This window comes from Osmerus mordax, chromosome 9, assembly GCF_038355195.1.
Source record: "Osmerus mordax isolate fOsmMor3 chromosome 9, fOsmMor3.pri, whole genome shotgun sequence".
NCBI classification, from domain to species: domain Eukaryota; kingdom Metazoa; phylum Chordata; class Actinopteri; order Osmeriformes; family Osmeridae; genus Osmerus; species Osmerus mordax.
The window spans coordinates 8,473,833-8,500,384 of record NC_090058.1 but is presented as its reverse complement, the minus strand read 5'-3'; the positions used below and the strand labels follow the sequence as shown (position 1 = coordinate 8,500,384).

Here is a 26,552-nt window from a genome sequence, read left to right as displayed (position 1 = left end):
ATTGATATATATTATTTTATACTCAGACTTTATGTCTATAATAATCATATTGTGTATAGCTAATCACAATTACTGTTAGGCTTTCTATACTGCCAACCGATGCAATTTATTAAACGTATGTGTTAAACCCTTGCTTAGTTAAATCGTCGTATTATGATGCATTTTTAAATAAAACCACAATGATTAAGCGCTGAGACTTTATATGTGCATGGTTGTTTGCTGAAACTGATTTTTAAACCCATTTACTGTAACTTTAAATACCAAATTAATGCACGCTGTTTTCTAAATTTCATGTGGTAAATAGTTCTTTTCTCACATTGTTATGGCTCATGACAAACATTGACCTCAAGATGGCAGTAAAGACTAACAACAATAAATAGTGGTAGTGTTTACAGATTATCCTTATATCCCAAAACTGAAGCAAGCGATATCAAATTGTATTGCATCAACTATAACGTATACTATTGGATACCATTAGGCATTCATGAAAGTTAAAAAATAGTTGGACACAAACTGAATTTAATAAAAACTTTTTATCACGGAAAAATAGCTGCATAATAAAATCCATTTACCAACTGTAACTCTAATAAACTTTGTTCAACATGGAATACGCAATTTAGATCGACTGTGGAATAAATCTTAACGAAGGGGTAAAATATGTCATTTATTGCACTTGACTGGTGCCTTTGACACAATTAGAACAGTCTGAGTTCAAATACAAAAGCAAGATGCCACTTCTGAAGCTTACTAGGTCAGTCCTTTCAGAAACGATAGAGGATTGTGTCCTGTAGGCATAATCATGCAGAACAGTTTGAGAATACCACAAAATCCGTCCATACACTGAAGATTAAGATGTGTAATGCTATAGAGGTGATCTATTTAACAGGGGATTCATGGCTTTCTATTAACCCTTTCAGACATAGACATGTATGGCTTTAGCACATACTTATAGACACACAGTAAACATAAAACATTGAAAGTTCATTCAATTGAAAGATAATTTGTTCAAAATGTGAATTTTGTGCTTGTGGGTGGGATATGGCGGTGGTACAGTGGACTCTAAACTTGGTTGAATAACAAAAAAAATAATCATGATACTTCATTATGGTTGTACAACAACAACAAAAAACTATTTAATTATAAAGCATTCTCATTTCATTCACATGGTCTCAAGCTCAAGCATAGCTGAATTACAAAGTTTCTGAAAACCCAAATGGCATACATTAAAGGCAAGTTAAATGGAATTAATCATCAAAGTTCATATTTTCAACAGACCATATAACATTAAAAATATTTATCTGTGTGAGCATTGTCAAACCATAAAACAAACTTAAACATATGTATTATTACTTCAGGACAACTTCATCTCTGATGAAAATATATAAAAAAAAAAAAAATCTTGTGTTTTCTTTTTGTTAGCAATCCAAACACTATCTTTGGCAGTTTACATTATGTGTTTCAAAATGCAACAAGCACACCAAAATCCTTAACCAAGTATACAGAGTGATGTTATTAATTAAGACCCTCCACTGAACTAGTAACCGGTATTCATGTTTCCTATTATAAAATGTGTTATTCAAAAGGAAATTAGCCATACCTTAAAGACCTTATTTATTAATGAATACGCCAATGAGCAAATCGGGTAGGTATATATATCCATGTTTTGTACTTTTTTCACATAACTACATAAACCATGTGTTCTGTATCATCCTGCTAAGTAATTGTACAGTTTAGAAACATGGTAAGGTGTTTTCAATTATCCTTTTGATAATTGAAAACCACTTTCTTTTAATGTGAAGCCACATTAAAAGCAAACTTCTTTTTTTTTTACTCTTAATTATTATCAAGTTTTAAAAAGCCTTCATTTGTGTATATAAAAATGTACTGAATTTAAAAGAGGACGGGGCAGTGTAATCATGATTGGAGAATATACCCAAGCTTTATGTGTACTACACACAAGTATGTGCACTGTACTGTGTGTTGCTTTAAACAAGTGCATTAAGATCAAAGTATATAAACAGTGTATTGTATATGTATTTCTTTGAGTGTGTGTGTGTTCAGTCTTCCAGGTTAAATAATAGGCTGGGCAGGGTTCGGATGTCAATCTGTGGCAGCACCAACAGGCAGTAGAGGATGAGCCACAAGATCAGCAGCATGTACAGCTCTGACTTTGTCATCAAACACTCAGCTGCTGCAGAAACCTTCGACTCCTTTCGGCTACTGAAAGAGAGAGCAAAGTTTATTACGATTAAATAGATGCAAAGCTAAAAAAAAAATCAACACAGTAATAAATGTATAATTGTGTAGTAGAATGCAGGGTCAAATGTGGAGAAGGTCTTAGTGTACTCAATGTACAAAAATGCAGTTTAGGGCATATTATTAACCATCAAAGTGAAAAAATACTTGATTATCCATTAAATAGACAATGCACACAATCACTCCTGATATCCAGTCATCTGTTTCTATCTTCAAGTTTGGTGTCAATTATATTACAGAATTACAGTCCCCACCACAGGGAAAAATACATTGAAATAGCTCCCATGATGCATCACCTCAACATACAAGGTAGTTGTCAAGGTAATCACTGATTAATTGATAGGTAAAAATGTACACACTTGCAGATATATCCACACACACACACAGAGCTGAGGAAACAAGAACCCAACTGTTGTCCTCTCAGATGTGTGTTGTAGGCACTCACACTAATTACAGTCAGACATTTTACACCCATTTTCAAAAAGCTACAGTGACTCAAACCAGCCCCTACACCTTGAGGCCGTTTGGAAAGGTATACATAGTCCTCACCGCCAGGCAGAACTGTTGACAGGTTAGGTTAGAAAACTAGTAGGGTGCAGAATGTCTCTCACATATTTAGCAGCTACTTAATATCCTCTTCTATTACCCTATCTTACAACAACACTGGATGTAGTCGGACAGTCTCACCTGGTTTTGGAGTTGGTGCTCTGAGTTTGGCTGGTGGCCACACTCTTCTGATTGTCCTGCAAAAGAGTGAGTTAGGAATTGTTAAGAATTTGTACATGTTTATTAATAATAATCGTATGCCTTGAAAAACAATTTGTACCTACCCGTAACTTATCAGATTCTGCCACCTTCCTGTGGCAAAGACTTGAAAGCTGTTTTTCTAGTTTTGCTCCATTACTCTCTTCCTCTCCCCTGTTGGGAAGAGCGTAGGCCTGTTATTATAGTAATCTTTGAACAGTCTTGGTAAATAAAATACTATTACCTAGAAATCTCTAAATGGAAAGGAAAGCATTTCCGTTGACACATAACCCAAAGATGCACAAAGCAATACTTCATTAAGTACATTTAAGTTAATCTCCCTATCAGACTGGAAGGCCCAGTTCTTAAGTCACTTTGTTTGTGTTTTCCAGTGTACCGTCACTAAGAATAAAAAGCTACCTCATAGACTTCATGTTTTCTCTGGCAGCTGCTAACTTCTCCTCATGAGTTTTGATGAGATCACTGCGTTCAGCAGCATGATGAGACTCAGCCTCCACCTCTTCCAGAACACCCAAGGATCCAGAGGCTTGGTCCTTGAGAAGGGTGCACCGTTCCTGGGGTTTAGCTTGCTCACCGGCACCCTCATGGGTCTCCTCAGCCATCTGAATATACACAGTGGGGGAATGTTAGTGAAGTGCTAGAGAAGGGAAAACTGTAGAAGACAAAAGTATTAAGACTAACAAATGAATTAGTTGTTTGTATTGAGTGAGGGTAAGGGGATGAAAACATGGGATGCATAGGGAAAAAACTGAAAGATGACAACACAAATTATGAGGTACCAGAGAAAGTGCAGGGCCAATGATAACGGGTAATTATGCACATAAAAAATGCACATACTTTCTCCTCTTCATCTGGTTCTTTGGATGATCAATCATTCATAAGCACATAGATATGGGTGGGAACATCATGTTTTAAGCAATGCATAAATTATCAGAGGCACAGACTCTTTAGAGAGGCTGGGATTGCTACTTCTAATGATGATAAATGCACTGACAGATCACTTCAAACTGCTGTTACGTTGAGAGATAGTGACCTTGTGTATGAAATGTCACATTGTTTGGGTTGTCAGGCACAGCTAGTGCCCATCCTAACACATACACACACATTAGATGTTGTCCTTGTTTCCCATAAACACCAGATTACCTTATCCCGCCCCTGTATCATCCTGTCCTCTTGGCTAGTTGAGTCATCTCCAATTTCCTCTTCACCTAGCGGGTTGGATGAGTGTGATTCTGTCAGACTGGGAGGGTGTGTCTCCGGCAGACTATGGGTGTTCAGTGGTTCTGAGGCTGGCGCAGGCTGTAGAGCAGACACACTGAAGCAGGAAGAGAACATACTCTCCTCCCGCTCAGGCTGGTCTGACAACATGGCTTCTTCTTTATCCGGGTAAAACAAATCCATTGGGTCCAAAGGCTCACTCATTAGCTCTTCTCTATCTAAATCTGCATAGAACAAGTCCGTTGATTCACTCACAGCCTTCTTTTCCATATTTGCCACTTCATTGTCATTCGCCAGTTCCACAAGCCTGGATCCATTGTGGTCTGTGTCTACCATTTTGTTTATGTTGTGTTTATCTGAATTAGCCTCATCTCCTTCTCGATCCCCATTGGAGGGGCCTGCGATATCACTCTCTGCCTCTTCCATCTTTTCAGACTGAGCGGGGTGGCTGAGAGTGTGTATGGCATTGGCTAGGGTGTGTGACTCAACCTCATCGTGGTCCACTTCTGTGACAATGTTGTCACAAGCCTGGTTGACATCTGAAACCTCTATGTTGTGTAGATGGTTCACCTGATCCAAAGGTGACCCAAGAGGATATTGCTGAGTTTCTATTGTGTTGTCTGTGGCCTGAATCACAGTAGAAACAATAGAATCAGTGGGTTCTATGGAATCATCATGTCTACTTTCTACATGTCTACAGATGGCACTCTCAGGTATTTCATCAGCCACTCCTGCAAAGTTTGGATCATGACCGCTTGCGTCAGTTGGCCTGGGGCCATCAGGGGTATCAGCATTCATGTTAATTAGGTGACCTCCAGAGGACCTACTTTCTCCTGGGTCTTCATCTCCAGCCTTCTCATCTCTCTCCACACCGCCCTCTGGTAAATCACTTGATTGAGGATAGACTGCATCTAGTACAGACGTTTGAGAGTCTGTTTGATCAGTGTGGTTCTCCTCAGCGTTCGAACCTCCTTCTTTAGATCTGGCTTGGCTGGGCTGAATCTGTTCCATGTCCTGAAATGGATGTATATCTGTTTGTTCCATGATATCATTCAACTCAGAGCAGACATTTTCTTGTGGTTCTATGTGACCATTTTGTGTTTCTGCTCCTTTAGTAACCTCATCTTGCCTTTTATCTACAACATCCTTTAACTGTTCCTCTTCTCTTTCTCGCTCTGAAACAGAGGTTGTTTTGTGTTTGGTCACACTTACACTTTCCACCTCAACTTCACCTGTCATCTCGTTTGGATCAAGGCTATCAGGGTTCACTCGATCAAAGCTGTGTGGTGACTGGCTAGTTTCCACAGGTTCAGTCTTTTGTGGAATATCTGAAAGTTCTAAAGATGGTTCTCTCTGACTGGGAGGTACATTTCTCTGACCTTTGCTCATGTCCCTTTGTTTAGAGTCCCTCTGAGTTTTGTTAGAGGATTCTTTTTGATCAGGCATATGCTCAAAAGACCCGTCCAGGATATGGCTGGATGTATCTTCCTGCTCATGCTCCTTCTCCTCAATTTCCTGTTTCTCTAAGCTGTCTTTTCCCCTTTCCAGTGTGCTATCTAATGAGCTAAGTGAGTAGATTCCCTCATCAATAAACAGCTCTGGCAGCGATTGCTCATCCTGGGGTTTCCCTGTAACCGACGGCAGCAGCTGCCCCTCAAGAGTGACTTCTTCAGGCGTTGAGGGAGGGAGGTTGGCATCCAAGGCCATGACGCTGTCAGTGGGTGATTCCTCACTACGGCTCTCTCCAAACCGATCTGGTGTCGCTGCCTCGCTCTCGGCCCAGGAGTCTGGTGAGCCGATGGCAGAATCACAGATGACAGACTCTGCCGCTGAAGAACTGGTAAAAGAGTCAACATAGGATGGCTGTGGGGAGTTTGAAGTTGAGATGGTGAAGACCTCCTTCCCTTCATCCTGGGGGTTTCCATTGGGGCTGGTAGTGGACTGCCCTGACAAGTCCTCACTGGCCCAGGAAAGGCTGGACGGGGAGGTTGGCGACATGGCCTCCTTGTCGTCGGACACAGTTGAGACGAAGATTTTGGGCGGTGGCTGGACCCAGTCCTTGCGTACCACGTATGGTCGCTCTCGCTGCCGACTCCGGTGCACACCGTTCCTCATCAGCTCATAGTCACTGCTTCGAGAGCTGAGTCTGCCCATGGACACACTTCTTTCAATAACCTCGGATACGTCCTGAGGCTGGGGAGTTAGCGTGAAAGAGAGGGAGAGAGACATTAGTTTATGGTGTGTATCTGCTTCATACTACACATCCGACACTCTATGTGTCTATGACATAACATAATCGCAATCCCATAATATACCATACATCCATACCTCCTCTATCCCAGGGAAATGCTCCAGGAACTGGGACACGTAAGTCATGATGGACTGCTCATCCGGAGGGTTGATTGTTACATCTGAGGAGATCAAACGTGTACATATTCCCAATCACCTCCATGTCATAGACTGATGTGGAGCTAATCAAAGTCCCACCATGTTAGGAGTTTGGCATCTACATATACACTACCTTCAGGTTCCAGTAGGCGTGGTATGCCCAGGCTGTAGTGGGCAGTCCTGAAGGCATCCTCCAGGTTCTCCTTGGCCGTCCTCAGGAGAGATCTTCTCATGTCCACCAGGGTGGGGTCAATGGACTTGATGACAGCCAGGAAGGCAAGGCCACTGGTCCAGCTCTTCCCAAAGTCCTGCACCGCCACTCCATACCTGGTATAAACAGTGTTGCCTTAGACTATAGAATGTATGGATACTGTATAAACGGGACTGAACTCACCAAACCTGTTGGAATTCTTGTTTGTGGTACAGTAATGCACCTGTCTTGCGGTTTATATACAAAAGGATTGAAAATACATGCAGCCTGTGTACTCCAAACATAGATAGACCATGCTTCAACTCCCATCTGACCCTTTACTGACCACAGACACCATCTCCGTGCAATCAAACACTCACTTCCTGGTCCGCCTCTGGACCCACTGCAGAAGGGTCTTGATGACTTTCCCATGATCCCGCATGGCAATGGAGGGCCGTCTCTCCTCAGAGGGCGTGCTGGAGTGGGAGGTGTCTGAGTCAGAGCTGGTGGGGATGGAGGATAGGCTGGAGGAGGAGGGGAACTGGCTCTTAATATTCCCAGTCAGCTCTTTGATCTGGAGAGAAGGGGGTTGGACACAAGAAAAAAAGTGGGGGTGCTTAATGCTGTGTAACACCGGAGGGAGCACAGAGGAGTGTGTGTGTGCATTGAGCGGTAATGATTTCCTCATGGTGATTTTCCAGGGTTGTGGGCTACACCGTAAGCAGTATAGGTCAATCTACAGACTCAGTACTGGGCTGTATGAATGGAAATTGCACAGGAAGGCAGTGGAATAGGCATGAGATATCATTTCTCAGAGGAAAGGAAGAGAGAATTAGAGAAAGAGAGAGAGAGAGAGAGAGTCATAAAACATGAATGAGATAGAATTAGAGATGGAGCTAGCAAGAAATATTAAATAAATTGTGTATAGGAGAGGGGCAGTCAAAGAGGAGTTTACCTGGAAAAAGAGAATAATATTCCAGATGAGCCCAAGAACAATGGATGCGTTGCCATCAGCGACATCCGCAGCATCGATACTGACTAGCTTCACCTGTGCAGGTAAACACAACCAGATTAAAAACTCAACCAATCATCCATTAGGATAGTAAAAAAATTAGTTTTCCAACTTGTTTATTTACTCACGTTTCTTTCTTCCAGAAAAGTGAGGACCTTCGCTATGTTGTTGAGTCTGAAAATGCGATGTGAGGACTTCTTGAAACCATGGAGCTTGAAAATGAAAAAGTTCACAAAGTTATTAATAGTCATTGACTCATCAAAACAAAAATATAATTTCTAAATGGTATCATTAATCTCACCAGCTTGCATCCGGAAAGTTCCTCTAGCAGGGCCATAAGGATCTGACCATCCTGAATGTCCCGGAACAGATCTTGGACCTCCATGGGAGGGTTACACTGGAGCAAACAAGATGACTTAACACTAACAATCTGAATTCTCTAAACAAGTTATAGGGCAGCACTTTACCTTATGGTTACATTAACTACCATGTAACTACATAGCAATACATATTATAGTAACAACATTGTAGTTATATGGAATTCTACAGCTATGTAGTTACACTTCATTGCTGTTTAGTTACAAGTGAAACATGGTATTGGAGGATGGCCTTTACAAGTGCTAGACTGTTCCCTATTGTTGTTGGTTCCTACTGACAATTTAAAAAAAATTCTAATCAACATAATGAGCAGCCAATCAAAACAGAGATGACTTCATCCTTATGAAACTAATAATTAATTCATGCATCAACCTACTCTGAATGGTTTACTGGTAGGCACAATTGACAAGCACTTTCCAAAGCAACAGAGAGGACAAATGTAGGATTGTCAATTAGCGGGACAGAGATCTGAAGCCATGCCAGGCAGTGAGTAATAGAAGAGAGAGGGGTCATTGTGAAAGAAAAACAAAAGCTTAATCACTTGGATTCCCAGTCGTTTTTTTCTCTTAGACTATAGGCTGGTATCTTCTCTCTGAGTGCCCTGAAACATTAGAGCCAGGCAACGGCCATGCCAACGCAAACAATGGTGTAAGGATAGAGTGGTTAAACTTGTTGAATAAGTGATACAAAGCTTTGTGTGTGTGAGAGGGGAGTATCAGGCAAAAATTAATTAATAAAATGGCTGTCTGGTGTATGGCACGATGTATTCCGGTTGAGAGACTGGTGTCCTGCTGACTTTTTTATTGTTCTTGAAAATGTGTCTGAGAGAAAGTGAGGCTGAGCTTTAAGTACGGAAGTTAGGACGGAGTGAAGGAAGTGAAGGAATGTATAAAGTGTTTTTAACACACCTCTACCTCTAAGCACATTCCCATAGGAATGTCACAGCAGAGTCATTCTGAACAAAGAGCTCTACCAAATCTCCCCAAAAGCCCCAGCACACGGAAGAAGGAAGATCATTCAGTCCCACTATTTACATAACCACCTGTTTAGCATTACAATGAGATTCACCACCAGGTCAGATGAATTGAATCTAAACATTCAGATTAGCATTTACAGTGAAATTAAACTTTAATGCAGTGCATTAAAACCGTTCCACAAAAAAACATCTATAATTCATAAAACAAGAGGGAGGGGATGCCACTCCTGTTTGTGCCTGGCTACATTATGTTGGTCTATAACCACCAGGAACAAAGCCTTGTAAGAGCACCGGTGAACAGACCTGAAAGTGCAGGTGAAGGTGAAACAGTAGTTTGGATAAGCACCTAAATTATATTGGTCATGCCATGTCTTGTGTAAAGAGATGTGCACGTCCAAACCCAATGCTTGAAGGTTGTGTGTTTGGGGGGTGGGGGTTGGGAGGGTTATTAGGGATTGATCATTAACCACTGCCATGCCAAGTTAAATTTGATACCCAGGCATGCATTTTTTGGGGGTGCTTTGTTTTGGACCTACTTTTTCCAAATGCAGATTCATCCATCGTGTAAAGGTCCTCTTCTGGACAACTTCTCTTTCCACTGTAAAACAAAAGAACGCATGCATGCCATGATGACTACTGTACTGTATATACAGTATATCTGTAACATTGTATATCTGGTCTTTGAATAAAACATGTGGGTCAAGAGAAATAAAGAGAGAGAAAGAGTCAACAGTAAACACCGGTATGCACTGGTTCATCATAAATCTGCCATTTTTCTATTTCCGTCTGCAGCCATGGCATGTACTCAGCACACCCCTGCGATGAGGAGGGGTAAGGTGTGAGCTACGCTGTGTTTACACAGTACTAACACATATTCATGGAGAAGGAGGAAGCAACCAATCAAACAGTGTGCATGTATATGCATGAATCCACACACTTTCTGTCTCTCCATATATAGTATATCTCTGAGGAATCAACCATGCTTAAGAGCTAAGAGTCCAATTTGTCTTTGACCATGGCTGCAGAAGTGACAGCTAGGTAGCCATGGCTGCAGTAGAGAGCAAGCACTTGGAGCAGAGGCTGAGAATGAGAGAAGACTAGGCCGGAGCCCCAATAGTAGTAACCATGGAAACCGTGACCGTTGTCATTACCACTGATCTGTTCGTAATTGCACATGACAAGCACACTGCCAACACCCAAGGTTGCAGTTCAAGATGGCTCCTGAAAGACTTAAGTTAAGGTGATGCCCTCCAATATTTGCCTTGTAAGAGAGCGAGAGAGACACAGAGAAAGAGACAGAGAGAGAGACAGATAGAGAGAGAGAGAGAGAGAGAGAGAGAGAGAGAGAGAGAGAGAGAGAGAGAGAGAGAGAGAGAGAGAAGACTGTCGCGAAACAGTGGTAGATAATGGAGAAAGGATCAGGGGGTGAATACAAAGAGAGGGGGAGGGGGAATTATTGAGATAGAAAGAGAAAAGGGTTGGGAAAAATTAAAAGTATAATCCGTTCACAAACTGATCTTTGGGACACGTTTATGACCCATTTATGAACAAAGCCTGGCAGTACAAACTAAAAAGCAACAAAGTGTGTATTGACTCTGTATTTTCCACTTATCTGTTGTGCCAAATGTTAGACATCATTTGCTGGAAACCAACCTGCTGTCCATACTCAGGGACAGAGCTACCAACGCCAACCATCCAGAATTAGGACCTCGAAGCAAGGAGCCACATATTGCCGATAAAATCACCATAGCTTACAATGGTACACATTCATAAGAACGCACACTTTAGTGGAGTGAGGTATGAGTGGGTCCGGATACGGTGACCTAATGTTTCATAAAAATGTCAAACACTTTCTAGCCACAGCAGTAAGTCTTTCTCTATTAGGTCATGGATGGAAGGTTCTATTTAGCCACATAGGGGACTGATATTTCAAACAGAAACGAGAGCTTTTGGATAATGTACCTGGAAAATTATAAAGGTTGTGAATGGTGGTGACAGGGTCCAGTGGACAGTGGCGTTTACAAATGGTTGCAGTGAGGCTTCATTCACAAACTTGACATACGTGTTTTCTTAGACTTGCTAATTAATCGCAACGGTTGCTGTGCCTGTCAGAAGGGTGGCGTAACCATATTTCTACTGTCAACAATATCACCTCGTAATTATAAATGATCTCATAATAAATTGAACAAGGAGGATGAAAAAGAAAATCCCAGTTTAGGATACGTGACAACACATTTGTTCTCTGAAGGCACAGTAGGGTGCATAACAGAATGATAGTGGGAACTCCTCATTAACAAGCAGGCCCTGCCTCTTAATCTCCAGGGCTTTAGCTCCTCACTTGCCTCTCACTAAAGTAATTTTTCAGAGCAGGGGCAGGATTTTACTGCATTGTGTGTGTGCACGCGCGTGTGTGCATGTGAGTGTGAATGAGAGGCCGATAGGGAAAGAGCAGGAGCAAGAGACAGATAACAGAGAAAAGTATTTATGCAAGGATACATCAGTGAGAAAAGTCTCAATCCAGTCACAGAACGTGCAAGAGTGTTAGCTTGTGTGTGCACACACAAGTGCATGTGGCTTTCTGGTGTGTCCGTCTGTTTGTGTAGACCCATCTCTTTAATGAGGGGCCTGTTCCTCAGTTCTGCAGCTCTCTGACCATGCCATAAAGACACAAAAAGCCAGGCTGGGGCCGGCCTGGGCGACAGCTTTGAGCACTCAGCTGTGACAGAGGGAGACAGAAAGAGATAGACGGAGAAGGAGAGAGAGAAAGAGAGAACGTGGGAAAATGAAAGAGCCAAGGGGAGACATTGGGACGAAGACAGTAAAGATAAAGGCATGGAGCAGTGAGACAGAGACACAGAGAGAGGGAAAAAGGGAGAACTAGTGAGAACATATCAAGCTGAAACAGAGGCCCACTCTGGGTCTATACTCTTCTAGAAACAGTAAAGTAGCAGCACTTCCCAAATCCCAATATATGCTCTCCAAACCTCCTCCCTATAGTAAAACTTTGTTTAGATTTCTGCCCTCCAGTCTTGGTCAGCAGTTTATGTATTACTCAACAGGGATGACGGCCTATTGCAGTTGTGAGAAAATGTGTTACATTAAAAACAAACATAGCACACAAGCTGGGAATGATGACATGCTGAGTGGTGCCTGTGGCTGGGGCAAATAAGGTGGCCACAAATGCTATCTATCAAGCGTGACATATTTCCAAGCTGTTAAGGACGAAGCTATGTGGATTTGTTTTCTCTCACTAACATGCGTGTGTGAGGACAGTCGGGTGAGAGTGTACTACATGTCTATGCACTGTAGACCAGATCAGCAGGTGCAGGGGTGGACCCAAATGCAGGGAGGCAGCCAGACGGGATCAAAACCAAAGTATTTTTGATTGTTGATAACTCTGGAACGCGGTAGGGAGACTCACACCTGCATACGATGAGGACAAGACAAGGACTGGACACATAACAGGAACCTAAATACACAGCCAAACAAGACACAGGTGTACACTAGAACACCAACGAGCTACCAGAAACAACACACAAGACACAAGTGAAGATAATAACACAGAACACAGGGAATCAGAAGGAAGAAACTCAAACTCAGGCTGGGGTACGGCCAGGGGCAAGACAGTAAACTAGATAAATGTTCACAGTGCAAGCCAAGCTCAGGTGTTACTCTGGAAATATTGCACTAATCTCCAAACTTCACTTATGAAAATGAGCCTTTTCTTTTGTTAGAACTGCCCACGGGTCAGCTTAGTGAAGCGTGCTTTTTCTTCTCTCCTGTGAAAGTTTAGTTGAAGACATGGCAGCTTCCATTACTCCTGTGCCTGGGGGAGAAGTCACCTGGCTGGAATGTCCCATTCTTTTACTGACGGAGCTTAAAATATTGATTGCCTTTTACTCTGCAATCATGTGACAATATTGTAGGTTACACTGTGACATGTGGAAGCTTGTGTGAACACACTGTTTTCAAAGAAATGTTCGCACACAGGCCTTTCAGCTTCCCAAGCGATGACGCACTGACATGCAGGTAGTGGCAGATCCATGACATCATCTCTCATCTCTGTCGCTTTTTACAAAAAGGACAGTTTTAAGTAAAAAAGACCAGGAACATGCTTCGTGCTCCCAGGCATATTAAACACAATCTTGACATTGTTTCACAGCATTACCAAAGTTGATGTTCCGGTGCAAGCCGTGTGTGACAAGAAGGCCACTTCGAAAGGGACTAGAATATAAACATTTGAAAGATCTTAGACACATTCCACATGTCACTATTATGTTCACTATAAACCATTCTTACAATTCAGACCAGGTCTGTTGATGCTGGTTCTAGACAAACACACTGCAAGCTGGTCTCTATTTGGATACCATGCAAAAACCTCCTCAGTCAAAAGAGACATCCAGGAAACCTATTCACGGTGACATAAATTATCGTTTTAAAATGACTACATTTGTATTACATTTCAGAGAGTCAAACATAGGCTGGAGTGTCATGGTGGGGCTTAGCAAACATAATTAGCATTTAATTAGCTTGGCACTGTTCCTGAACATTGATCTACAAACACTAGACATGTAACGATTGTTCATCTAGGTGCCAGTGCAGAACAAATCCCACCATATGTCTACAAGATAATCCATTGATGAAGTGATGGATTTCAGAATGCAGACAGTCAAACACACAACTAGATCTGTGGATAAAGGCATTGGCTTAGAAGATACTAAATGGTACATGGTAGTATGCAAGTCAGAACGACTGGTCACAACAGAACACTACATAAAACTTATGTAAATACTGTCTCTTAAAAAACAGTAAATTCCCAAGTTAACCCCTGATCCTAACGCACTATCCTGTGTGACACAGAATCTTACCATTAAAGTGGAAAGGGACTGAATCTATAAACAAGGTCCACCACCTACAAACAAGGTTCACCACCATAGCAAACTGTGTAATCCCCCCATGAAGGTAATTATTTTAATGAACAGGTCCCTGACTCTTACTCGAGGGTAACCCAAAGGCAAATCCAGGTGGAGGACTGCAAAGTTCTGCCTCACTGGATGCCAATTAGAGCTTTTGAGGAGGAGCGGGCGAGGGGTGCAAGGTTGGTCTTCCTCTCCGGATGGAGAAGGAGGCCTCCAGATGTCCTGGCACCTCCTACGCACCTTCGCAAAAGTCAGAACACGAAGAGCAGAAAGACTTTGAAAGTTGGTGAGAGAGATGAGACACACAGCGTAATGGTTCATCTCCCCGGAACAGGCTTCATTCCCTGAGGAGTGTGATTGCTTTTTACTTTGATTGTAGCCTTGGTATAGCTGATCATATTCTTTGTGTGTCTCACTCGTGTTTGAGTCTATCTCTGTGCGAGTGTTCTTTGACTGCAACACCACAAAAGAACAACAACAAAGAGAAGCTGTCATTTAAATATTAATACAACCTCCATGATACCGGCTTCCCTAAAGATGCTGCAGAAAGGATTACATAACTCTACAGCTAGGATAAAATGTTCTCAATCTGCTCGCCCCCTCCTCTAATTTAAAGACTTACATTGGCTCTAATTCAACACATGTTTAGGTTTAGTCAAAGAGGTGTAGGTTTCATTTCCCAGTGGGAGCATAATTGGAAACAAAGTGGGTATTCCCAGCAGGTTGCTATGGAAACAATACATTATGTAAATAAAAATACCTCACGCACCTTATAAGACAAACCGGGTTGGGTGGGGGGCTGTTTGATGAAGAATGTTTACATAAGCCGCTAAAGGAAATCATTGGCCTACATGTTGGGTACACAGGATTGCTCCATGGGGCCAGACAATTACGCAAGCAAATGACCACATAACTTCTCATTTCTGTGGAGGACATGAGAACCCTTCTAGACTGCTGATCGATAGTTTAAGCAAGAGTTGTGTAATTAATTTCAAAATTATTCCATGTAAAAACACTGGTATGCCTTTCTCTACACCAACATGTGTTCAGTTGTTTATATGGAATAAAAACAAGTTTAAATGTGTTTTGTATGAAATCTGAATCTGCATTAATCATTGTTGCTCCACATAAAAGGATTCAGTCCATAAATATCTAGCCTACATTGAACAGCAAACACCTAAATCACTTGTTTTGCCTTCACATCTAAATTAGAGGGAATTTGTACAGTTTCCCCTTGAAGCTTACTTCTGGGCACACTTGTTTTCAAACAAAGACTAATCAGGTTATTGCAAAGTACTAACCCTATTACAGAGTGAAAGTAGAAAGTGGCTAAATCTCACCAATAGTTAATGAACTAGACATGTTATCTGACTGATTAGCAGGGACTACTACTAACACATGGATCAACATTTATCAAGATGAGGTCATTCCTTCCCTTTGACCTCCATGCACTCTGATCAGCATTCAGGTACACTAGAATAGACCTAATTCATGTACAAAAAAAACTGAGAGATGAGGTCAGGACCATTTAACACAAACACACAACCATATCTGATATGGTCCATCTTGATGGCTCATACTAACTCAGCAAAGCTTACTTGGCGGCAGATACCAAAAGCAAAAATACTGTAAGCGGCTACCAACATACCAAAAGATCTTACACACCTTTCCAGATAATTGAGAAGCACTCTAAGCAGCTGAAAACAGTTTGTAGAGAATGCCCTTGTCCTCGCCAGCGGAGTCTACTTGTGTGACACCTCCTCAGGGCATCCCGTATTGATGTCATCCATCATGGCCGCTGGTCTGTCTCAGACTTAGAGAAACCCCTCAGAGGCTGGGGTAGGACTTCGGAGGAAGTGGGTCACCTCGCTTCCACTTCACCAAGGCCTGAATCAAACCATTTCACTTGACTCCTTCATTGCTTGCTTTTTTGCTATAGACCAGTAAGCATCAATCTTACGCTATTGGACAGGTGAAAGTGCGTCATTGCATCTTCAAACTGAACATGTGCCTCCACTGGGAAATATAGAGAAACTGATGGGAAGATTTTCTGGTTAGAGAGGAGGCAGTAGCATTTTATATGGCTACTGTTTTGTGAGTTGTGCCCACTGTGTATATAGAGTGAGCATCAAACCAAGCAACTGCTACATAATCATTTGATCTTAGACCTTAAGAGAATCCATTATGCTGTTGTTGATGGCATTTTCACACAGAGCTAGTTCAAGCTCGAGTCCCACCCACAATACTGCAGCTTTACATGACATTTCCCAGAAATAACATTTCCATTATACCAAACATTTCTTGTTCTAAAGTTCAGTTCAGGCAGCAAGGGGGTTTGTGCGAGGGCCAGTACTTTGTAGAGTGGTTTACAAAATGTGACCAAAGCTGAGTGTACCACAGCAAGACAATGTGAAAAAAACAAAGGACATGAACAGAATTTCCATAACCAAATCATTGAAATATATTTGCATTGCATCCTACCAAGACAGGGCAGTAGGTCTACCTGCTGTGAGTTACACAATGAAGACAGTTCAGTAAAACAGGTCTGTCTACTAGTGTCATTTTTGGAGTATAAGACCTTCACATCAGAGTGAAACTACCAGTTCCATGCACATCCACAGCATGTTGAACTGACAAGAACTGAACAATGGTTGATTTATCCTTTCTAATCTAAGAGGCAGACTGAGCAAAGCATCTTGCAAAACAACTTGGAGTTGTTCGAAGAACAAATATGAGATGCCCTTTTGTCATCCTTTTATCTTCCCTCTGCCCTCACATTCCAAACAGATGAAATATCCAAACAAGACTTATCACTAAGCAAGCTGAGACACTGATGAAACAGATAAGCTTCCAACAATATTTCCATATCACAGTAGTCCTTTTTTCTTGGCCTAAGACCGACAACAATGCTGTTGCGGTCTATTCTATTCTTCCGACTGATCTTCACACAGAACTAAATAAAAATAAGCTAAAGAACAATTATGATTCATTATGATTATGTGAATTCAAAACCTACACAATCATCATAAGTTACAATCATGTAAAACTTAAAAAGTATAAAAGGTAGAGTTCAAAAGAGAATACAGGTCAGCAAGGAAAGCAACAGCATGAGATCATGTGTAATCAAGAGTCAGGTGAATCATAAGCACTCCTCCCAACCTCAAATCATACCTGCTCACTGACTACTCTGCAGCTCAATCAGAATCAGAATCAGAATCAGAATGGGATTTATTCGCCATCAAAGTTTTTAGTAGGAGAGTAACTTTCTTCTGCTGGACAGTTCCTACAGGCAAGCAGAAGAAAGACACCTGCAACTAATAAAGTTGCTTTTTTTTTTCTTCAGTCCAGTTATAGACCTCAGACAAAGACTGACTTCATCACATGATAACGTCAGCGACTTTGTGCCGGTTTATCCAACAATATAACTGTTGACCTTTGGAAAAAAAGAACAGCGGTATTTTTAGAGAGATGGTCATTCTTTTAGGGGAAAAAATTTACGTTTCGAGCGTTTCTCATTACTCACTCCTTTTTATCCTTTTCCAAGTACTTATAAAGTGCTGCTGAGTGGGCATGGATGGCTCCTGCACGATAATGGATATACACACATTCACACACACACACACACACACATGCACGCTGTCAGATGTGATGAGTGGAGTGTGGGTGGCTAAGAGATGAGCAGCAGGGACAAACAGTACATGGGTCAGATGAGGGTGCATCGTAATGAACACCTGTTCAGTGTGGGGGTGTGATTCAAATCTCCAACCACATCATCAGGGACATTGACAGCGGACACCTTATATGGAATTTGTCTAGTTTGAGGTCTGCTGTACGTGTTTTGAATGAAGCTGTTAAGACAGATTTATTTGGTCATCCAAAAAGCTTCCACTATTATAATGATAGTGTATGTGTCTCCGTTGTCCACATCTGCCATTAGGCATTTTATATGACCTTTTTCAGTTTGGATTCAATTTCCTGCTGCTGTCATCCATATCACTGGTTGAGCATACAAGATATTCCTGGACACCTTGCTCACTATTTACTGTATCACATCCTCTTTTAGGTACATACTGGAACTGTAAGGGTAGTGGACTGTAAGGCTGTCATCCTCTATATAAGTCTAGATGTTACTGGCCCCACAGGCTACCTCTAAAAACACAAGACTGTGTGCCAATCTGGCACTGAAACAGTTACTATGGCTACTATGGCTTACATAATAATTCTGCTGCACAGTCTTCTGGATCTTCACATTTTTTCCTCTCTTCCACACGCACACGCGCACATACTTTAAGGACCACTTATGCATGGTCCTCTGAGAACATGGTCCATGGACTAAATATAGACTCTGAGGTGCCCATCTACAGGCTCTGTAAATCCTCGTTGTTCTACAACCGGGATGTCCGGGAAATCCTAACAAAACAAGAGAGGAGGAGCAGGAGTAGATCAAACATGCTTTCTGTCTTTCTCTCCTCAGCACTGAGACCTACTACATCGTAGAATGAGAAGAGTTCAGGTGACCTTAATTCTGCTTTTCAATACTGTACTCCCACATTTTGGGGGTAGATTGGGAAGAGAGTGAAGGAGAGGGAGGGAATATAGAACCAGGGAGGCTCAGCAAAGCAAATGAATACTGCATGAAGGGTTGAAAACGGTATCATCACAGTGCAGAAACAGAGTGACTAGTAGAATAACAGACCCATACAATCCTCGACACACCTCTTACAAAAAATGTTTTCCTTCTTAGCAAGTATAAGTATACAAGTTATCAATGAAGAGGTGAGAGTCTGACAATCCTCTAAGTTTGTTTACTTGAGCGTCCTGCTATTTATTATAGTAAATGATTTAGTAATAGGATCTCAAGTCTAAAATCATCTCTAGTCTCTCATCAAGTACAGTCAAGAAAACCCAGAGGGTTAATAAAAGTAATCAAATTTAACCTAGTTTTATAGAAAAACTGGTTATCAAGGGCCGTGGTAGTATTTGGAGGGGGGCTGAAATAAAAACAAAACAAAGAACAGAGTGAAAGAGAGGCATGCATTGTCCTTCTGCCCTCCACAAAACTCATACCACAGGATCCGAAAGCTCTTGTCTGGAGTCACTTTGCGGCTGGCTTGCTTCGATGTGAAGTATGGAGGGGATGATGTGTGTTGCGACTGAGTGTAAAAAGGGACTGCATGTGTGTGTGTGAAGAGCGTGTGTGTGTGTGTAAAGAAAAAACGCATGTGTGTAAAGAGGGACAGCACATTCAAAGAAGTGTGAGAGGATAAGCCACTTTCTCCGTAGACACGCAGAAATTCAGTTCTGTTACTTGGGTTAGGTGGCACTCTAACCTTGACTCCGTGTCTCTCTCTCTCTCTTTCTCCCCATTTAAAAAGTCAAGTGCACAGCAGTGATGGCTTTTACTCTGGCTTAAGGCTTGTTTGAACTTTTTCCCCATACTGTAGTGGATTTAGTGCAGCGCAGTGCTTTTTTAGAACCCTTTACCAGATGTGCACCCCTTAAGGTAGACGCTTCAGGTGTCAGCCCTAGGATTCTCTCTCTCCTAAGCAGTGATGGCCACGTAGCCTGCACAGGCTGACAGGCTGACTGGTCCGTTTTGAGCGCACTGCGCGCATGTGCAAGTGAAACTAGACCTGATCCTTCTGAGGGACCGCAAGCTACAGAATGACCTCTGGTCAGTCAAAATCCCAGATATTGATCAACTCTGTCATGAATCATTTATTTCGCTGAGATCATCCTGTATCCCCCATACGCTTTCGGCCATACCTTAACTGCAGTCATTCAACAACAACATATCTGCTAATGTGCCAAAAACAAATCTGCAAATTTCTACTTACTCAATTGTTAACTTTGAAATGAAAGGGGGTATTTGTGTTTTACAACTAGTCAAGTTTTGTGGGTAAAGAAGAGCAACACATCTAATGAGTTAGGTAAAATGCTATCTGACCGAGTTCATTGCTAGTAGCTCTGGCCATATAAAACACAGAAAAGTTAAGCTCAGCTAGCTAACGATCTTGGCAAAGCAATGAGCTGCCGACTGTTGAATAACTAAAGATGCTTCTGCTCAGGTCAGAATAGAGAACAGCACTCGCTACCCACAAGCTCAGAGAGAGCCATGCAACCCAACGAGGTTGCATAGCTCTCAGGGAGTCTCTCAGGGAGTTGGGAACGTGTGTGTGCGTGGGTTTGTGTGTGATGATGTGTTTGCGGGTGTGCGATGTGTGTGTGTGTGGGAACGTACAACTCGGAGACTCTCCAGCGCTGTGAAGCAGAGGGCCTTGCCCTCCCTTGCTTTCCTTCTCTCTGATGGGAGAGCGTTACATAAGACCCTTCAGGCCATTGTTTTAGCGTGCTGGTTTCTCCATCTCTCACCATGCAAATCACAGACTTTTTTGAGCCAGGCCTCGGATGGAAGTGTCACATCCGTGGGTGTCATGGAGACACAACTGAACTCTGAAGCTAGGGAGCTCATCTCCTTTCAATTGACTGTAAAAGAAGTGACTGAATATAAATCTATTCTACTGCAGCGTACTGTACATATCAATGTATCGCAGGGAAGTAGCATGAATGAATTTAGGTTGGAATTTGGGGTGCAGAATCTATACCCCACACACACATAATGCAGGGACACACATAAAGGTCATGTGTGTCCACAACAAAGTAACACTATTTAGCAAATATAGTCTAAAACAGTGTAAATACACACTGTACCAACCCAGGTCCTAGAGACTCTAATAAAAGGGCTATGGCACGGTTGAAGTTTCGGCTTAGCAGGTAGCCTGTTTGCCTGTACACTGATCAGTCAATGGCAATGCTGGCTTGATACTCTTAATTGATGCATGAACCTCTTGAGTCTCCCTCCTTCTCACTACTGTCAGTGAACAAATTATTGCCACTGAACTGCCCAATTATTGCTTGCTCGCTATGTAGCCTACAGACATCCACTGTTGGTGACTAGGAACTACAATTAGGGTGCAGCACAACAGGTGTTAGTTGCCATTCGAAAGAGGATGAAGTTGTGAATGACCATATACAACTGGATGGTCCCAGATCAGAGTTCTGATTTGTTCCCGTAATGAATTGCTTGCAACACAGGAGATTTCATCCGTGGGCATTGTCTTGCGGCTTTCTTGAGTTGTGTATTTTGCATTGTCCTCACAATGTGCAACGCTGTGGCATAAATGAGTAGATAAACCGAATAACCATGTCGCATAGTAGGATTAGACTACATTATGTGCAAAAATCCAGAAGTTGTAATAAACCTCGCACCGACACACTGCTTTCGACTACCACATCTAAATCTAAACCTGGTATCTTAGTTTACGGTAAGCTGCTATAGGCAGCACTTTAATATTGTTGCTAAAATACGGTAGGTTAGTGATACACAAATAATGCAGTTTAACAATAACAAAGGGGGGACACAGAAGCGTTCGGCTACGCGTCCACAGCATACCTTGAAGATTTTGCACTCGGATATCGCTGATCTGTCCGATAAATTCCTCCCGCTCGAACCAATCTTTCCACTCGTGTCCAGCCATCGGGTCGGACGGGAAAGTTCTCGTCTACCGACACAAAAACACCTTCCTTTGGAAGGCGACAGAGATGGCAGCACTGTCCCCTCTTTAGCGGTCTATTGTGCGGGGAGCCGGACGGGAGCCATGCGTCCAGTTCAGGAAAAGGTCTAATCAACGAACACCCTACCGGGAAGATGGTTTTTGCAAGAGCATTGTTGTCGTTTAGGCTACTATACCGTCATGACGTATAAGGCACAATATCAGGCGCTGAGGACGCGGAAAATGACCGAGATGAACAGATTTCAAGAAATGTAGAGAAGGCAATAGGAACACCTGGTTAATATTTCGTGGTGGGCTGTAGCAATATAGAGTACACGCCCACCATCCCGTACAGTGCGACAAGGTAGTCTGTGTAGGTTTGGAGAAAGAACATTGGTTGAAGCACAGAACACAGTTCGGTTTATGTTCCTCCAAATAATGTCCACAATAAGACATTGTTGGAGGTGCAAAGCCAAGTGTTTGAATTAATCTAATTTTACGAAACATACATTGTTACCGACAGTTCAAGAACTGCACCGGCTTTGTTGCCATTCATCCTTACAAGCGAATAATATGGTAACAACACACAGTGGTGCGTTACTCTGTTCCAAAATAGAAAATTGGCAACAGGTTTGAATTTTGCGTATTAAGTTGTTACCAAGAATGCTGACAATCAGATACTTAACAAATATCTGGATATCTAACGTTGACTCGCATGTTATTTTCGTTCAGTCTATCGTTCTTTGTCAGCAGCCTATGGCAGTTTGTCAATATGGCACTCGGATCTTGGGAACGAGAAACAGGAGAAGAGTTCAAGAAATAATGTTGTCCCCTCGGGGAAAGTCCAGTGTAAGTGGTCATTTGGATCAAAGGATCAAGACAACCTATTTTTCCATGCACTCTGCGGGTTATCCCATGTAAAATGTATTTTGTGTGCAGGACGTAATGAAAAACAGGCTGGCTACCGACCACCATTTAAGCTTTAGAGTCATTAAGATTGTGGTATAAATTATTAGCTTTAACCCAGGATCATGCAGCATTCAGCAGAATAAATTCTAAGCTAAATTATAGTTATCTGTCCATAAGAAGATAATGAGTGCAATTTAAGTAGATTTATTGGAACTTGCATGGCGTATTACCTTATAATAACCCAAATAGTTACTGAAACTCATTGACTTAAAAACTTTGACTTAAAAAATAATTGTTTAAATTAAAAAGGAAACCACATCATCTTAAAATGCTTAACTAACACATTTAGTGTCACAATATCACGTTCGCTGTTATCGCCCACAATATGGAGCATTGACACCAGTTATACTACCACCTCTCCCCCAAACAACTGGGAAACTTAATATTTAGAAATAAAGTTACATTTAAGCCTAATATCAAATAAATTAATTGGTACATGGTACTCTCTCACATACTTTGAAGCAGGTGGACATGTCACACTCTCTACCTGGCAGACAGCCCTCTGGCACAGGCAGGTAAAGGGCTTTAGGCCTACCTAGCAGGAGCTTCATCCATTTTAAATTAAATCCCCCCTACGTTGGTAGTAGCTCTGCTGGCTTCCAATTTAGCTATAACGAAAACAACTCATTTACAATCCTATATGTCGCTGATATACACACTAATACACACATAAAATGTATTAAAATTTGTATTCACAGCATAACTAGTGCACAGTGCCCGTGATGCCGATGATGAAGATATCGGTGACACACAAACACAGATATTCCTGGAATTATAAAAAGTGCAATGGTCATGATGTTCATTGTTTGTATGTTAGCAAGCATGGTGCCAGGGAACATCTGGCTTGTAGTTGGCATTGCTGAAGGGAGTAGGGGCATCAGCAGTGACGGATGGAAGAATCCAAAGATGGAAGGGTGGGGGAGAGTTTCCTGTAAGTTAATGATGGAAATAGAGAGAGAGAGCACAATCATACTTACATAAATAGTCAGATCTAATTTAAGTTTGATTCTAGCTCCTCCTCCAAGAGTGAGTGGGGAGACAGAGGTCATTGAGGAGGAACTGAAATTGTACTTAAATTAGATCAAATTATTTATGTAAGTATGGTTGTGTTCTTTCTCCTTTTACATCATTAACTCATCATTACATTTGTTGTTGATGTACATGGACACAAAGCCTGCAGAAGCCAACTCCCTAAACAAATTACACCAACTGGGATTTCCTGCATCTGAAGATAGACGAGAGACTGTATATCCGATAACGAGGATAGCACATTAATTTTTTTCTAGCCCCCCCATCTCTCTCTCTCTCTCTCTCTCTCTCTCTCTCTCTCTCTCTCTCTCTCTCTCTCTCTCTCTCTCTCTCTCTCTCTCTCTCTCTCTCTTTCACACACACACACACATTTGTGATTAAGAGGGGGTCATTGCACCCAAGCTGAGCATCTGAGCATAAGCCATGAGCAGTTGTTGTGTAACCAGGCATCAGAATGAAAGTGATCTCTCCTCCCACACACATAAATGGATGTGGAATAAACAAAAAGGTAGCTGCAGAAGCTACAGAAATATGCATCAACCAAATTCAATTGCATCTCTATCTAGCCCACGTAAAGCGGTTTCTCTAATTAGTGTTGACAGAAATACAATATTGTTCTTGGTACTACCTGGATAGGTACACACACAACACCATGTTGTGTTATAGGCTAGTAGAAATAATCACAACATATCAAATCTCTGTAGTATTCTGACATGTTAACCTCATCCTTGTCTGGATGGAAATCTAGACACATTCAAGATCACAGGATGATACGGTTTGGAACCACACATCCAATTAGGGATTGTCTGTCTGAAAATGTCATGTTATGATTATGGCCACAGTGTGGACTTTATAGCCTATGAACAGAACAGGAAAAGGGAGTTGGGGTTTGTAGAAAGGAGGGTGGGAGAGATTCTGACTGTTTATTTTAGGTGATAACTGGTGGAAGTCTGGTACAAGTTTGAATTTGTGTTTTTGTCTGTGTTTGTGTAGGCTATATTGAATCTGCTCTCTGTGCATACAAACCAAATCTAGGAGGAAAATTAGTAAACAGAAACTCTTTGCAGTTGAAAAAGTTGAAGAAATCTATGACCTACATAAGAAACTGATAGCAGTGTTATGAAGATGCGTAGGTAAAGAGCACTGCACTAATAGATAATCTGTGTTCACTTTCAGTTGCCTGAGAGCAAATAAACAACTTCACACCAGCCCTCCCCTCACACAATTCCATCCTCCCCCACATCCCTCCACACACACACAGACAGAACACAGCGTCCATCTCTCCAGTCCATCTGTCGGTGATTGGCTGGATGTTGGGCTGGAGGTCAGAAGGACAACCACCATCCAGCCAGTGCTACAGAGAACATGCACGTGCCATCTTGGTAAACAGCAGTTGGCCTACACTCAAACTAATGTGCTGTTTCACAGGGACATGTGCAACAAATGCATGACATGCTCGATGGAATGAAAGCACAGATTTAAGACAGTTCTCGTGTCAAGCAACATTAGCAAGCAATCACCGCATTGTCCTGGATATGTGTTCAGCAGTGGGCTGTTCTCCATCTCTGGAGTTTTTAAGTGATTTTTGGTAAAAACATTTAATATTTAATATGAGGATAATATGTGGATTAGCACATAACAGAAACAGATGTGTATGGATTAGTAATATACCCAAAAGAAAAAAATGAATTCATTTCATTGAAATAATGTTGTGTACTCGTTCATATTATCAAAGTTCTAATCTTTTACCTAACATTACATTATACCAGTTAGAATTTGTCTGCTCATCCCATTCTACCACCAGATGTATTATTGAGCTCTCCTGAAAGCTGTCTTACGGATCAATGAAACCACCCTGAAAAAAAAATGCAAATCTTTTTGACCGCTTTGTCACATCTTAGCTTCTTATGACAGCATGGGGCACTGGTTCATTCCCCAAAATATCAATTTAACATGTATTAATAACATTTGCAGTTTTTCAGCCTTTTGTTTAGAGAGGATTTGGTATAGGTAAGATGACTAGAGAGTGCTTGGCCACCCCAGGCCCTCGGGCAGTGACAGAAAGAGTGTAAACAAGAGAACCATAAATCTATCAGGACACATTCATGACAGGTCACATTCCACGAAAACTAGCTATGGGGGAAGGGTCTGCAGCCAGCCAAATACACTGGTGTATTGCTTCCCCTATTACACTAGCTTTTCACTTGGGTCTATGGTGTGAGATTGACATAGGACATTCACATTACATCTGTCATAAGGAAACAATTTTTTTTTACAAATCTATGCCTGAAATGTATGCCTGACAGGGAATTTTAGAGAAGGATTCAGTTTTTCCAGCCTGTGAGTACCTCTACTAAACATGGTCATGACATCAGAATTTACGAGGTCATCCCTGATGGGCAACGAACCTGTGATAGTCCAGCACCGCTGCCATGGCAACGCGGTAGCTGCTTAAATATTTACCATTGTGGGTGAGGTATCTGAGAAAGGCTAATTCAGAAGATGGAAGCTGTCAGTGCTAAAGGAAAGGACCCGGGTGTATTGTGAGTTAGGGAAGAGAGCTTTCATTAAGTGTGTGCAGGTTAAGTGGTCACAAGACCAACACAGGTGGAGTGGATGACCTTTGAACCACAGCACTGCATGACAAGCCTTGCAATGCCTGTAAAACCTGATGTTTTAGACTGGAGGATAAAGCACACTTGGTATCATGGATGATAAATATGTATTAAGTGTTAGCATCACAATTTATTTATTTATTTGTGCATCTATTGGGTTAGAGTTGTGGTGGTCATTTGAATTTCATTACTTTTGAGGCTTTCACAAACCATAACTCACCACATAAAACAATGTTTTTGTTTTTAATGAGAGTATATAAATTTGTTTTAGTTGCATACTTTTT

General features: G+C 41.8%; 1 protein-coding gene across 1 annotated transcript; it reads right to left on the bottom strand.

The window, feature by feature from the left end:
• Positions 1–545: 545 nt before the first annotated feature.
• On the bottom strand, positions 546–21,866 carry clmna (calmin a). Its single transcript, XM_067243969.1, has 13 exons — positions 21,556–21,866; positions 9,720–9,781; positions 8,131–8,226; positions 7,958–8,041; positions 7,773–7,865; positions 7,198–7,391; positions 6,761–6,954; positions 6,568–6,650; positions 4,165–6,432; positions 3,421–3,623; positions 3,087–3,174; positions 2,944–2,999; positions 546–2,217 (listed from the first exon to the last, which is right to left on the bottom strand). Exons 1-13 carry the CDS (start codon positions 21,638–21,640, stop codon positions 2,058–2,060), a joined length of 3,666 nt encoding a protein of 1,221 aa, XP_067100070.1. The 5' UTR covers positions 21,641–21,866; the 3' UTR covers positions 546–2,057.
• Positions 21,867–26,552: the final 4,686 nt, after the last annotated feature.